This window comes from Acipenser ruthenus, chromosome 24 (genome assembly GCF_902713425.1).
Source record: "Acipenser ruthenus chromosome 24, fAciRut3.2 maternal haplotype, whole genome shotgun sequence".
Taxonomy (NCBI): Eukaryota; Metazoa; Chordata; class Actinopteri; order Acipenseriformes; family Acipenseridae; genus Acipenser; species Acipenser ruthenus.
In genome coordinates, this window is record NC_081212.1 from 6,799,437 (window position 1) to 6,815,364 (window position 15,928).

General features: G+C 41.6%; 1 protein-coding gene across 4 annotated transcripts; it reads left to right on the forward strand.

The window, feature by feature from the left end:
• LOC117429006 (eukaryotic translation initiation factor 4H-like) lies at window positions 1-15,682 on the forward strand. Of its 4 annotated transcripts, XM_058998245.1 has the most exons (8): window positions 363-513; window positions 8,900-9,090; window positions 9,673-9,737; window positions 10,098-10,200; window positions 10,709-10,786; window positions 10,931-11,068; window positions 12,031-12,146; window positions 12,777-15,682. In XM_058998245.1, the coding sequence occupies exons 1-8, from the start codon at window positions 449-451 to the stop codon at window positions 12,780-12,782; spliced, it is 762 nt and encodes a 253-aa protein (XP_058854228.1). In that variant the 5' UTR covers window positions 363-448; the 3' UTR covers window positions 12,783-15,682. The 4 variants fall into 4 exon arrangements, with proteins under 4 accessions (XP_058854229.1, XP_058854227.1, XP_058854228.1 ...); XM_058998246.1 differs by lacking the exons at window positions 363-513; window positions 12,777-15,682 and adding an exon at window positions 1-179 and having other exon boundaries at window positions 12,031-12,745; XM_058998244.1 differs by lacking the exon at window positions 12,777-15,682 and having other exon boundaries at window positions 362-513; window positions 12,031-12,743.
• Window positions 15,683-15,928: the final 246 nt, after the last annotated feature.

Consider the following 15,928-nt stretch of genomic DNA (forward strand, 5'->3'; position numbering starts at 1 on the left):
TGTGTTCTCTGCCATTGAACTTATCTTCGTCATAGTTTACTACCTAGATATGCTTTTACTATGTAAAACATGGTAAACTGTAAAAGGACAAAGGCGTGTTTTACTTTAATGACTCAGCGGCAAATTTTCCTTTGAATGGAAACGTTTGAATGGAACAAAAACGTGAAACACCAGGCCCGGTAATTTCTTTGTTCGATTAATTCTTAATGTTTGTTTTCTGCTTTTTTTAACACCTAATTTGGTATTTATTTTTGGTTTGCTATTAGTTTTTTTCTGGTATTCTCCTCTCTCTTTATTTTTGTGAACACTCTTTCCTCTCTGATATGTTGTATCCACACAACACAAGCATTGTCACATTTTAGTCAGGCGCTACGCGGAAAACCCCAGCCTGCTCTATATTGCGGGTCCTCAGTCTGTTCCCTGCTTTCTCGAGCACGGACTGTTTGCAATGGCGGATTACGACAACTACGATGACCGGGATCGGGCTTACGGCAGCTTTGGAGGGGGACGAGGGTAAGAAAACACCCGGGGGAGGGGGGTTTAGAGCTGAAGCATTGGGAAGGGGCATATACATCTCCAGGTAGGGGTGTTAAATATATGAAGGGGGTTTTGGGGTGTCGCACGTAGAGGCCTGCCAGAGGGGTGGGGGGGGACCGCGGCTGGAGTGGGAGCCGAGGCCAGATGAATGGACAGCCGGCGGAGGGGATTAGGAAATGGTGATGCTTTTCATTTTGGAGAATTGAATGCTGGCGAACAGGTAATTGTTTCCGTACAGGTGGACCCTGTTTTTTTTTTTTTTTTTTGCCGAGTCCGCTTGGTATAGGAAGCTTTCGGGTGGAGGGGTGAAGCCTGGTTATAGCGTGGTTGCCAGCAGGGCATTTGGCGCCAGGGAGCCCGCAAGATAACACGCATGGGGTTGGATACGAGTGGTTAAAATCGGGGGACGGATCGGTATAACCGGTGGGAGGAGTGCATTTTTGGAAGATGCTCAAGATCTCCATAAACTGAGACAGGGCAAACACAGATCATAGATCAGGGGGTGAAGCGCGGCCCAGACATCTGCAAAACGAGCTTCCATATGTGTGGGGACTGTTTTAACTCGATCCTGTTATTGAAATGGAGTCTTCTGTGGGTCCAGTATTTTAATTAGTTTCCTTGTTGCTGGGCGAGTAAACTGTCAGTTTTACTGCTGCACGTCACATTGGCTGCGTTTGGATTACACTGCGCCTTGTTAAAATTACAACCCTCCCGCTGAAAACGAGGGTTCGGGCCGCCGCATTTATTCCACCATGTCGGTTCAGGGGGATCGCGTGTGTGAGGGAGAAACGGAGACCAGGGTCGATGAAAAACTCATCACCACCCTGGCATTTACTAGTTAAATTTCTAAACACAAAACTGCGGTGCCAGCAGTAGAAACGTGCTTTAGAAGCATGATGCATCAAAAAATAGCACGGAGAGATAAATATAAGTAGCCATTCTTGATCTGGAAATCTTTTAATATTTATTAGCATAATATTACCTGTTGATGAGGGGACAAGTGTCCCTAAGGCATGGCGACACTTTTTGAATTGATGATGGGCCCAAGTCTGCATTCCTGCTCTAGACATTGACATACGCATGTTGCTGTATTACTTTGTCTGCCGCTGTACAGTACCCCATAACGCATTCTGATGTAGCTCAGAATCCACATGTCTACCTGAGAACGAAGAGGATCTAAAATGACGAGCAGATTCAGTCTAATTGAGACAGTAATCGTCAGAAATGTTTTTTTATATAGATTTTGTTCATAGTTTTTATTCTTGTGCTTGCTGAAAGGTAGAAAGGCTTCTGCTTAATATTGAAAGTGATCTTTGCTTTCTTGAGTCACAGATTCAAGGTGTAGCCTCAAAGGGTAATGATAAAGAATCTTTGTAGTTTAGCAAGTGGGAGCCAAGTAGAAGATGAATATGGGTGTGATTTTATAGTTTGATCAGTAGTAATTGTTTGGTCCCAGAGGCCACATTATAAGCTGTTTGCCACAATAAGGACGTCTTTGTACTAAGTTCACTTTTTTAATGAGTTCAAAACAGTCTTGTTTAAAAGCAGCTGTGTATGTTGGTTTTGGATTATAAATGTGAAGCAGGTTTTCACATTTGGACCACTTGAGTAGCCGTGGCTGTGCCATTGAGCAGGATAAACCCTCAAACAATGTGGATTATGATCTGCAGGTCACACTAGGATGCCGATAGACCCGATGAGGTTTTTTGTTAATTATACTCAATATATAGTAGTTTATAGTCCTACCAACAATACAATAATTATCAATTCATTCAATCAATAAACTATGAATCATTTCACCTGGAAAATATGTTTTTACGTGAAGGCCAGCAGAACCTCTTTTGCCGCTGCTTAGGCAGTGCAAGGTAGCCTCGGTTTGCTTTGCGATTTCCTTTCAACCTGTACGTTGCAGTAAGTAAACTAAACATGCTAACATTTGGCATCACCTTCAAACAAGAGTTAAAATGTCACTTTGAATTAAATAGAATGACCCTGAAAAAGACTTAAGGTTTTAAAAATGTATATTTCTCTGCCAAACTCTTTGGTATATAAACCACTGTTGCAGAGAGTATGTGTTCAACATCTAGTGGGAAGGAATTCTTTGAAAGTTTGGGGATGGGAAAGGCAGGCTCTTTTCATCAATACCAAGACTTCAGTCAACCAAAATAACACTAGATTACTATTTCAATTTCTTACATGAGTCTTGATCTGCATCTTTTAAAAGTTTTTATTAAGAATTACAATGCTATTAACAAATATATAAACAGCTGATGCATGTGTGACCTTCATCCTAAACAGAGTTAATAAGAACATGCATAGCTGTACATAGTATTGGTATTTTAATGTTCTTTACAAAACAATTCACATGTTTAAACCAGAACTTGAACTATACTCATGAATGCGTTGGGTAGATAAATAATGCATACTCCTGGGGTAATGCACAAAACCCTAAGGTAATACACAAATGCGTTGCCTATTAGAAAGTACAGCATTTGTCCTAGGATTTTCCGTCATGAATAGACACCTACCTATGATTTGTACAGCCAGTCATATAGAATAAACAGTGTAGACCAAGGCAGTTTTATGAGTTTAGATCTGTTGAAGTACCCAGTAAATTCATCTTGTGTTTTCCACCGACTGTTGCAGTTTTTCTGATTGAGTGTAAAAGTCCATGTGCAACTCTAATGCAATCTGCAGACGTTTCCCCCTTTTTATAATAGCAGCTTTTAAAGTGCCAGGTTCAGCATCAGTGCAGGTTGTAGGAAGAAAGGATTGGAAGGATAGTGAGGGGCTAGACAGGGCTCTGAGCTTTGCATTTGGTTGCTAAAAGTATTTTTTTTTTTTTAAATTTAGTCGTTGCCAATTAGTTTTTATTATTTTCTCCCCAATTTGAAATGCCCAATTATTTTTAGGCTCAGCTCACCGCTACCACCCCTGCGCTGACTCGGGACGGGCGAAGATGAACACACGCTGTCCTCCGAAGCGTGTGCCGTCAGCCGCCCGCTTCTTTACACTCTGCAGACTCACCGTGCAGCCGCCTCAGAACTACAGCGTCGGAGGACAACGCAGCTTACAGGCAAGCCCGCAGGCGCCCGGCCAGACTACAGAGGTCGCTGGTGCGCGGTGAGCCGAGGACACCCTGGCTGACCTAACCCTCCCTCCCCCCGGACGACGCTCGGCCAATTGAGCGCCGCCCCCTGGGAGCTCCCGTCCACGGTCAGCTGTGGAATAGCCTGGACTCGAACCGGCGACGTCCAGGCTATAGAGCGCATCCTGCACTCTAGCGAGTGCTTTTACTGGATGCGCCACTTGGGAGCCCCAAAAGCATTTATTTTTAATACTTTGTGACAGGAAGTAGCCTAAAAGCATCTGGGTAGAGCCTGGGATGTGCTTCTCTTCTGCATAAAATCAGTATCCATTCACCCTTTTAAAATCTTTGCATTTTCATCAGTGTGTATCGGTCTTTCATCCCACACTCCACCCCCTTTGAAGAATGCAGGATCAGGGGTTGGCTTGCACTGTCCGCATACCTGTCTATAGAGACATCCCTGATTGGTAAATCCATGCTGTATGAGTGGCCTCATTTTGAGAAATGCAAATAAAATTTTAAAAGCTTTTGGTTTTGAATATCAGCAGTCTAGAGATGGGAGGATGAGATGAAATTAGAGTCAGCGTTTGTATGTTTTGCTGACAGCCCCTGGCAATATGCTAACATTCTACCGGTCCTAACTGTAATGCATCGGCTATGCTGGGATCATTATTATTATTATTATTTATTTCTTAGCAGACGCCCTTATCCAGGGCGACTTACAATTGTTACAACATATCACATTATACATTATTTCACATTATACAGATATCACATTATTTTTACATACAATTACCCATTTATACAGTTGGGTTTTTACTGGAGTAATCTAGGTAAAGTACCTTGCTCAAGGGTACAACAGCAGTGTCCCCCAGTGGGGATTGAACCCACAACCCTCTGGTCAAGAGTCCAGAGCCCTAACCACTACTCCACACTGCTGCCCACACACTGATCATGAACTCTTCATGTTTGCTATGTTGAATTGCATCAGTGTCAAGACCACCTGTCTATAAAAACACTTTTAGCTCATCTCAAGCACATTATAACTGTAATCTACATATAGCCTAAATGTGGCCGTCTTGGATGAGGTTGGTGTGTGTATAATTGGACAGGCCACCAATGGGCAGAATAACTGGTTTACTCGCTGATAAAATACCCCTTTCAATCCTATTGTTAATTAGTGATGGATTTTGTCACTAGCCAGCGACCGGCATTTCAGCAAGCTGTAAATCTGACATCAAAGGCTGTAAATGATGTATCGCTTTCCCCCTTTTATTGTTGACAGCAGTGAGGCGTCTGGATAGTAATTGTATGCTTGCCTTGGGGTTAAATGTTTCTTCTGGGACCAGCCAGACTTCTCACTTATTAGCTGCTGGATAGCTGTTTTCCTAAGCTATTCATTTATGTTGTTTAAAGAAATGATTTGCCCAGGTTGGGGGGGATATACTACAATCATGCTATCCCTATTTGATGCTTGTTGCTGCTATAAAAACACTGTTTATGCTTAAATGCTGTTATTTAGAGACAGAAGTATGTAAATGAACCGCGTTACCAACTACTAGAAATCCAACCAATTTCCGAGCTTGTGGGGGCTTCAGCACTACCATCTGAAGTGGCTTCTCCTTTCCTTCAGTGTGTTGCAATAAAGACAGCAGCTGAGCTGAATGCCCTGCAGTAGCCTATTATTCATGTCCTTCACAAAGGAATATATCTTCATCATCCAATTGAAGTCTGGTCTTGTGCAACATAATTAACTGGAGAAAAGTTGTCATCAGGCTGATTTATGGTATTCCAGTTATAGAAAACTGGTTAGCAGTTTGTACATCTGGCCATAGATGCTGCATTTTAAAATGTTTTATCAGTGCAAATTACAATAAAGGAGGTGCACATACTTTGCTACTGTCCCTACTCTTCAGCTAATTTTAAAAGTGTTTTGAGGAAACTGAATTGTGATCCATTTCTTTTGTACAGGTATACACAACTATACTTGGTGGTGGTAGTACAGCAGCTTTCATAATACAGTACAGTAATCTGTCGGGTATCCGCCCGTCACATATCCACCCTGACCGTTTACCCACCATGATCAAGCTCTTCAGCAACGTTACTTTATTATTGAACAGAGAAGATTAGTTCAGAGATTGGAGATCCCACCAAAGTTTTCGTACACTGTGTATGTTCTCCGTGCGCTGCCATTGCTGGTAGTGTCACATGAATATAGCAATTGTTACAGTTGTGTATAATGGTATTTAAAACCAGATTCATTTATCTGGCTTTTTACATATCCACCCTATTCTGGTCCCACCGCAGTCAGCTACGCGGTGGACTACTGTATTTAACACTAGGACCATTCCATCAAAAAACAGTCCATGTGTTACACTGGTGATTAAGTTCTTTATTGTACTAGCCCAAGTTTGTTGTTGTGATGGATCTATCCAAATACATAGAAGTTTGATCATCAAAGTCTTGGGTACAGTGAGCTATTGATGAATTGTTGAGTGTAACAGATGTTACAGTTTCACGAAGTGGCCCATCAGTAATTCACAGCATACCTCTGTGTAACTAATTAACACTGCTAATTGAGAGGAACGCGCCAAGTTATCAGCAAATACTCTCTATACAGCAAGGATAGTTTATGTGTTTTCAGGGTATTAGCGCAACAAAAGTCAGTCAGCCAAAAGCACAATTTTCATTTTAAATTTGTAGTTCCCAACACACTTCTGTGAAATGTAGAAAAAAAAGTAAATCCCTGTCATACAGTAAGAGAAATAAGTCGCCAAAGTAAGGTACAAATGCCATTTTTCTCCCAATGTATTTTTTGCAGCCCCCCAGGCACTTTTATCCATGCATATTTGTATTGCAGGACATCCGAGTTTAATGACAATTAACATGTTTTATCAACATGGAAATATACAAGGAACACACTTATTGTGATGTCTTATCATTTTATTAAATGATATATATATATATGTCTGACATGCGTGGGATTTGAAACTATAACCTTCAGTTTGCAAGTGTGTTGTTTGCAAGCAGTATTTTGAAAGTCATTTTGAAAGTTTTGTATTTAAGTCAGCCAGTTTGTTAATTTTAAAGTGGAGATATCAAAAGCACAAGCACAAGTTAGTAGAAACAATTGGGGCAACCTTGACCCCCACCGCTTTTCCAGTTGTGCCTTTTTGCTTGGTGCTGGCCAAGGTTGCCCCAATTGTTTCTTGAAACGTGGCTTGTGTTTTTGATATCTCCACTTTAAATGGCTGGGCAGTTTTGGTAACTTGGCGTTTTTTCACATTTCCAGTGTTTTTGTTTCAAATATCACTTCTTTTTTCACTGGTATGGTACTAGACATCTTGCTGGTTCTTCACTGTAGGAAGAATTAACAAGTAAATGCATTTACCATACCCAATCAAGAGTAACTGTGGAATGCACTTACCATACCCAATCAAGAGTAACTGTGGAATGCATTTACCATACCCAATCAAGAGTAACTGTGGAATGCATTTACCATACCCAATCAAGAGTAACTGTGGAATGCATTTACCATACCCAATCAAGAGTAACTGTGGAATGCATTTACCATACCCAATCAAGAGTAACTGTGGAATGCATTTACCATACCCAATCAAGAGTAACTGTGGAATGCATTTACCATACCCAATCAAGAGTAACTGTGGAATGCATTTACCATACCCAATCAAGAGTAACTGTGGAATCCATTTACCATACCCAATCAAGAGTAACTGTGGAATGCATTTACCATACCCAATCAAGAGTAACTGTGGAATGCATTTACCATACCCAATCAAGAGTAACTGTGGAATGGTTATATAGTCTACATTTTATCAAAGTGAGTTAAGTAATCTGGTACAAAAGCAAGAAAGTTAATTGGTGTCAAAATAATCAGTACCTTAAGTTTATCAATGGATAATGTTCAGGTAATACTTCAGCTTCTGTGTGACATGTCAATTAGCATTAAAAGCAAGCATTCATCAACATTTAGGCCTATGTTTGTCTTTCTATAATAGCAATGTTTGTAAATCATTAATTAAATAGCATGGATATAACAAATAGGATAACTGTTTGTGTAATATAGATAGATACACACACACACAGATTGTCAGGAAAATTCTAATTAACAGGATATTATGAAATCATGATCAGTCGATCGTTGGCAGTCTGTTTTAATTATATATATCCCACGGCACCTCAATTTAACACCCGTTCTATTTGTTCTTCTTCATTCTATTTTTATTCCAGCACCAATTTGTTAGGTAGATCGCTTCAGTTAATTTCACTGTCTGTTGCATTGTTTCCATCGGCTGTTACACTGGCCCCTGGTTTATTCATTACAGCTATTACACTGACTTTTCTTGCTTGATGTTGAAAGCAGCGTTGCAGTTCAAGATGCTACGCCTGCTCGGCTCCCGAGTGGTGCATCCAGTAAAGGCGCTCCGCGCAGAGTGCAGTATGCGCCCTATAGCCTGGAGATCACAGGTTCGAATCCAGGCTATGTCACAGCTGACGTGACCGGGAGTTCCTAGGGGGCGGCACACAATTGGCTGAGCGCTGCCCGGGTAGGTAGAGAGGGCTTAGGTCAGCAGGGGAATCCACGGCTCACCGCGCATCGGCGACCCCTGTGGCCGATAGGACGCCTGTGGTTCTGCAGTGGAGCCGCCAGATCTATGTTGTCCTCCGGCACTATAGGTCTGGTGGCATTGCTGTGGATCTGCAGTGCGAAAAATGACGGCTTGGCAGGATCACGTTTCGGAGGACGCGTATTCCAGCCTCCGTTTCCCGAGTCGGCAGGGGGGTTGCGAGCAGTGAGCCAAGGATACAGATAATAATTGGGCATGCTAAATTGGGGAGAAAACCGGGGTAAAAAAATTGGCGACGACTAAAATTAAAAAAAAAAAAAAAAAAAAAAAAAAAAGATGCTAAGCCTGCTCTTCCCTTTCTCTGACTTTCAAACTAGACAAAAGCTGTCTCCCAGCACACAGAGCTACTCTCCCAGCACATTCCACCTTGAGAACCAGGTGCGTGCCGGCTTGGCTAAATCTTTCTTATTCAGAGCACTTTGAAGGCTAAGGAATCCATCAGCGTCTTTCTCCCCAAAAACTTATCAGATGCTACTATGGTGACCGGGGGCCTATTTCTTTCCAAGCTACGCTGTTACACATTTCTCTATGTTCCTTCTTGTGCTAGATCATTACAGCAAAGATGAACCCTTTTTAAATCCTCTTCTGGTCCTACATCACTAACCAGAGTGTGTGGTTTGAACAGGTCCCGAGGAGGGGGCGGTGGTTCAGGAGGACCCCGCAGACAGAAGGATTTGCCCACAGAGCCCCCCTACACAGCGTACGTAGGAAACCTGCCCTTCAACACTGTGCAGGGAGACATAGACGTCATCTTCAAGGATCTCAGTATGAGGAGCGTCCGGCTAGTCCGAGACAAAGAAACAGACAAGTTTAAAGGTAAGTCCTGCACTTTGTGTCAACTTGATGTAGGATGATTTTCAAAGTTGTTTCACTACCCCCATGCAATCATATATTATTTTAAATAATGTTTTTAAAGAGATTCCACGTAATCCATTGTTTTAAAAAAAAAAAAAAGTCTCGAATTTAAATTAGTTTGAACTGGCACATTTTACCACAAGCACATGCAAAAACACACCACACAGTGCTTACAATTTACCAGTGCTGGAGATGACATGAAGATATGGTGGATTTGCCAATGCTTGTAGTATTGCCAATTACTATTAAAACTGCTCATCTAAATGTGACAAGTTTGTAAGGATATCTGATTCCTAGTATTCCAATGCTGTGAATGCAGGTCACTGTGGTCTGCTTTCCAAGTCCACAATTGAGCAGCTCATGACATTTCTTTCAACTTCTAACAAACAGGCAAGGCTAGCTGTTTCTCCATAACATATAAAGAATTGACCGTGTCTGAACTGTACTTTGCCCTTGTCCCTTGGTTTTAAAGTACTATCTGTATGTTTCCCATCATGTTGCGAAAGATCTGTTGAATTGAAATGCTGTGCTTGTTTCCTCTAGGTTTTTGTTATGTAGAATTTGACGACTTGGAATCCCTAAAAGAAGCCTTGGCATACGATGGCGCTGTAAGTGTTTTTAGTGTTAGTTTGTTTTCTTGGTGTTGGAGGGTATCCGGTATGGCAAGTTACCACGTTTGATCGACAGGGGAAGCAGCTTTGCTTAACTGACTCTGGCGGGTCATGTGTAAACCTGATTCCCAGGGCCCTTCTTTAATGTACTTGGCATTTCTTGAGGGGGAATCGCATTCCGTCAGTGACAGACGCAGAGTTCTGGCATCTGATTTGGTTTATTTTAAGAGCTGCTCACAAGAAATTAAACATGGGCATTATTTTTCAAGTTGTTCTTTTTGAATGACACAGAAGTACTTATTTAATTGTGGGGGCTTCAGCGTAGGACTAACTGATCTGGTGTTTCACTCCCTATAGCTCTTGGGTGAGCGTTCTCTCCGAGTGGATATAGCAGAAGGACGTAAACAAGAGAAGGGTGCTGGTGGCTTTGGTTTCAGAAAACCTGGCATGGAAGACAGAGGTGACTTCTGGTTATTTTTCTAAGCCCTTGTTTGACTTCCCTCCCTACCTGTGCTTGCATGCAGTGATTACCTTAAACACTGCAACTAAACCTACGGGAATAGGTCCAGCCAGACTGCAGTGATGTTGAAGAGTGATTCAGGGGTGAATACGTGACTCCACCTCAATCTGAGTCATGTTTTGAATCTATTCATTATGTATTTATAGTGCTGGGACAAACCTAGAAAATACACTATTACCTTATGAGCAAAGGAGGGGCACTTCTGTGTGTTTAAGTCAATTATGCATTGGTTTTCATTGCATGGTATTTTATATAATCTGTTATTGGAAAGTCATTTGTTCCTCTTAATCATTCCCAGCAGTATTCGTTTGCATGTTTTGTCTCATCACTATGTATTTATTTTAGAATAAATGTTTCCCCAGCAAGACATCAGTGTTTGGGTGCTGCTGCTTGCTGTGTTTAGAGGTACCCTTTATTTTCTCTAATGGGAATCCGCGTTTCTCTGCAGGCCGTGGAGGCTCCCGTGGACCCAGGGGAGGGGGCAGGGACACCAGAGATTCCAGAGAGGAGTTCAGCAACTCTGGAGGTGAGCCGCATTTCACTTTGCCGTCAATAAAAATAGTTTAGCAAGCATGAGGATTTTTTTGGGGGGTCAGCTGCACACAAGACACATTCTTACTCTGCAAATAAACTCAAATTACTCAAAAGTTGAACTGGGGTTCCCCTGCAGGTTTTCGAGACGATGACTTCCGAGGTGGCGGTCGCCCCGGCGACAGGCGAGATGGAGCAAGTGCTGGTGGGGGGATGAGCCGGTTCAGAGAAGGACCCCCCCGTGGGTCCTCCACAGACTTCAGAGAGCCATCAGAAGGTATAAACCGTCCCAGCAGTCACGCCAGTGACTGTATCAGACCGGTCCCCTTGCTGCTTTGCAATGGCTGGGCTCGGCAGCTCTTCCCAGCTTGCACTGCCGGAGGTGCCTACCCCTTAAGTAGGAAGCATTAACCTACCTTCCATACTTCTGATTCCACAAACATACTAGAAGGCATTTATGTAAGACACACACATCCATTTGTTTTGGAAGAACTGAGCAGAGTGTGTACATTCTAACCTGCTTAAGTGTATAACCTGTTTTTTCAATATTTATACACGTAAACAGAGTATACACTTAAGCGGGTTGGTGATCTGCGATCCCAGTTCTTAAAATATTACTGTACCGGTGCCAGAAGAAAATGTTTGTCATATCAAACTCGTAGTCTGGTGTGAGCAATCGCTGTATCTACTGACAGTGTAGGAGTGCTATATATATATGTGTGGACTTATTTTTAAAGCCCATAACTGTATTACCTTGTACAGTATGACTAACATGACACAGACCAGTTTACAAGCTGCATGAAATGCTTGCCTTGGATTTGGTGTATAAAACGTCTCCTGGCTATCCTCTCACCCCCTAAGAGAGCGGTCCCAGCATTCAAAATTGATATAAATATTAGGTGAAAATAATGGTGTCCTCAAGCTGTAATTGTATGAACATATGTCTCCGCACTAATTAATTGTCTTGATGTATTAATGTGCAGCATATTAGGTGTGTTGTAACTTTCCCTCTGCCGCCTTTGTCTCCCACAACATTCAACCAAGCCAGATAATTTGACCCTTTCCTCTTTTACAGAAACAGATTATCCAGAGAACAGCAGCAAGGTGTCTGGCTGTTGCTGCTGACTGCTTGTAGAGCTGTTAGCATTGTAGTGGGTTACACAGTCCTGCTTGGGAGAATCAGACTTCACACACACAATGTACCTGAATGTTCTTGCTTGTCTCTTTTGCTTCTTGTAGAGGAGAGAGCGCAGAGACCACGCCTCCAACTGAAACCTCGCACGGTCGCCGCTCCTCTTAACCAAGTCGCCAACCCCAACTCTGCCATATTCGGCGGGGCCAAGCCCCGGGAGGAGGTAATTCCCAAAGAGAAAGACTAAAACAAAGCTACAGAAAACGGGGGAGGGCACAGAACTGTAGAGATGATCATGCCAATGGAAAAGTCAACACTGCACTTACCATTCCTACTAGTAGACAAGCGCTTACCCTCCTCCTTCTGAAACTTTCAGAAAAAGAAATATATTAAAGTAAAACACACATATGAACACACACACAAGCAGCTCGTGAATGCATGTCAGCTGATAAGTGTTTTTTGCTACACCTCTGCTTCCCTGTATTTAGTGCCTGCTTTGTACTATAGTTACTTTGGGGGCCGGACAGTTCACCTTGTTTTTTAATTATATTTTTTGGTTTTTTTGTTTTAAAAACAAAAGTAAGCTACTGGCTGCTGTGGAGAGAAAAATCAGTGTTCTATTTGAACTGGCGTGTTGCTGTTTACATTTTTTAACTTGGTTCAGCTAAACTGATCCTTTTTTTTTTTTTTTTTTTTTTCAAATTGAAGTTTTAGCGTTATACAAAATAAGAATTGAAACGGTAACATTTTCCTTTGTGCTGGCACGGTATGTAATTGGGTCTCTGGGTTTGTAGATTTACAACAATTGGATGCATCTAATTTTTCTTGTTTTTGTTTTGTTTTTTTAATAAAGATTTAATAAATCCGTGCAGCTGCATTATTCTGGAAGGCTATACTGTGGATCGACTGGCCATGTTCACCAAAAATCTTTCAAAGACTGCTCCCAAAGACTCCCCGCTGGTTAGGAAACTGGTTTCTCGCCCCTCTGCTGGTACACAATGAATGCCCATGCCTGGTGCCATGTCAGGGGTAGCCTTGGCAGCGACATTGGCACGTCACCCCCAACCCTCCTTGTGTACCAACATCAAATACGAGTGCCACCGACAGTGGCTTCAGTTTGATTCTGTTGCCTTTGGGTAAGGACTTTAAGAGGTTTAATCCCCACCCCACCCCCCCACCCCCAAGGTTTAATATTTTCTAACATGGTAATAAAACAGACTATTAATAAGACAAGATGGACAAAGCAAATTTGCATTGTCTGGGGGAAAATATATATATATATATATATATATATATATATATATAATATATATATATATATATATATATATATATATAATATATTTTTTCTTTTTAATTGGAGTGAATTAAATCTCTGCTGTCTGACAAATTAAAGAAAATAATACTAATAAAACTAACTAATAAATTTGAAACTGATTTTTTTATTTAAAGGCATACAAAGCATCGGTGTGTTTTTCTTGGTTAATTTAATCTTTGTTTAGTTGATACAGTGTTGCGATTCTGTGCTGATAGCCAGAACAGAATGCAGATGTCTTATGTAGAAGGTCAATCGGAAGCCCAGAACATACCTAAACATCAGCACTTTCTATAACCTACATGCAGGCAGTTAGAGCAGAAAGGTGCTTGATTCAAGCTACTTCCTTAATGTGACTGTGCTGACATGTTAAAACTGTGCTCGTAAAGTTAACACCTTTCCAGACTCTTGCTTCAAGACCGTAACACCTCTGTATCTTCCAAACACAGTTTTTATTTTAAAGTAAAACTAAGAAGCTTTATTATTAAAACCCAGCACTCTGTATTGCTTTAATGTCTAATCCTCCCTTTCTGTCATTCTATGAAATTTGAAAGATTTTTTTGACATTAGTCGGTCTATCCAGATGACTTTCTGCAGAAATGAATCGACACAGAAACCCTGCTTCTACAGAAGAGCCACAGATTATACAGAAGGTGCAATAGAAAGAGAAAAAGATGAAACTACTACAGCCCGAGTCGCTCGCATACGTATTTAATCTTTTAATCTTCTGCAACTAGCATCATTTAATGGAACTGATATCTCAGAACTCAGTAAATTGCATTGCCTGCATATAGGAAGCTTATTAAAGGCATTGGAACCAGAGTTCCCTTTGTGCTCCCGTCTAGGTGGTGCTAAACACAGAGCTACTCTCTAGTCCCCACTAGTGCTAGTATACAATGCTTGGGAATCTGTGTGTTGCGGCCAATTTGATCTACTTCCATGTTAATAAATTAGGCATGACCTGTCATAGGAATAACTTTTCCTCACTGTATGTACAGAACACAGTTAATCAGTCAAACTTTCTTTTTATTATTATTATTATTTTTTTTTTGGTCAGTGTTCTTGGCAATAAAACATATCCCATATTACTGATGCTTTTCAGAATGTGTTGAATTATTTAAAGCTGTGTTAGACCGTGTTTGCTGTTGAATGTCTTGTAGGGTATTGGCTTTTCTGGTCTGGTGCTTTTGTGCATGTTGGTCTACAATTGTGCCCTTTTTAGTCAAACGAAATTAAAATAAAGGCCAGCTGCTTTTGTACCCTCTGCAACATCGCTCGGAGATCGCGCATCCTTTGTGCCACGGGTGATGGGTTACTTTGGTGGCGGTCGGGGGGGTTGTTTTAATCCATAGGTACTTCCAGTGGTTTCCCTTTTGAATAAATTACCAGTGAGGAAACGAGAACAGAAAGCAATGGAGATGTGTTTGTGAAGGGATGACCAAGATTGCTTCCATTGCATTAACCCTTCCCCGTGTGTTCTCCCCGGCACTGGTTTTCTGGGTCTGAATATTCATAATATTTCGGATGGCAGCTATAAAACAAATCAGCTCTTTGGCCAGGGAGACTGACAAGCCTAGCGGTGCTCCATGCCAAGCATTGGATTGAATGGAATAGGACCCCCTCCCCCCCCGCCTCCCATTGCCTGTCGGGTCCAGGTTTTACTTCAAGCTTAACAGACAAGCCTCAGCTTAGACAAACTGAGGTGTGTCTGATTCAGCTTGAAGTACATGGCTCAAGCTGCTGTGCAATGAGAGTGTGCTGTCAATTTTTTTTTTTCTTCTGATATCAAGTTTCCCATTAAATTATTTAAGCATCATTTCACCTTTTCGGTAGGTGGGGGCTTTTAATTCTGATGTGAGTAATGCTGGGCTGGGCTGGGGTGGGGTGGGGGGGGTTCACCGAAGCCAGCACTTCGATAAGCAGGGCTGTGTCTCAGTGTGTGACGCCAGTGAATTGGAATTAGATAAAATGGGTTAGATCCATATTAAAGTAGACCCACGGTTTGTAAAGCATATTAGAAGCAACTTTGGTCCCCTTAAATGTATGTATGTGGACTGTGCTGTAAACCTGCAACATACAGAACAGTCCCTTCACCTGATCTGTGTGTATACCAGAACCATGTGTCTAACACTCTTAACTAGTAAGACATGCATTGTGTGGCTTCTCTTCAATGTGGATTTTTCTGATGATGCAAGACTTAAGTCTCGAATGTGGGGGTTGGGGTGGGGAACATTTAAAAAAGAAAAAGCAGATTGTTTTGTTTTAATTAAACCATCCCATGTAAATGATGTTATAACTTTTTTTTGTCAACAGTTGACTTTTAAATGTTAGAAAATCAATTCCTGACACTTCACACATTCTGCTTCGTAAGGAAAAAAAAACTGAATTTGAAATGATTTGGTATTTTGTGAATGATCTTTTAAATAAAAGAAAACCTTAAATAAGCTTGTGGTTTTATGTGCGCTCTTCGGTGTGAATGTGCTGTATGCTCCCTGTCACTAATCCAGAGCATGCCTTCTTTCACAGGTTGCGTCTGTGATTTACGATACAGCAGAGGAGTTGCCTTGCCCCTCAAAATGGGGGTAGGGCAGCCAGACAAGTCTGTAAGGGTTTACATTTATTTGACCTTGTCTGATTTTGTCAACCAAGGAAATGTTTGTGATTTATCAAATTTTTCCAGCAGCATAGCC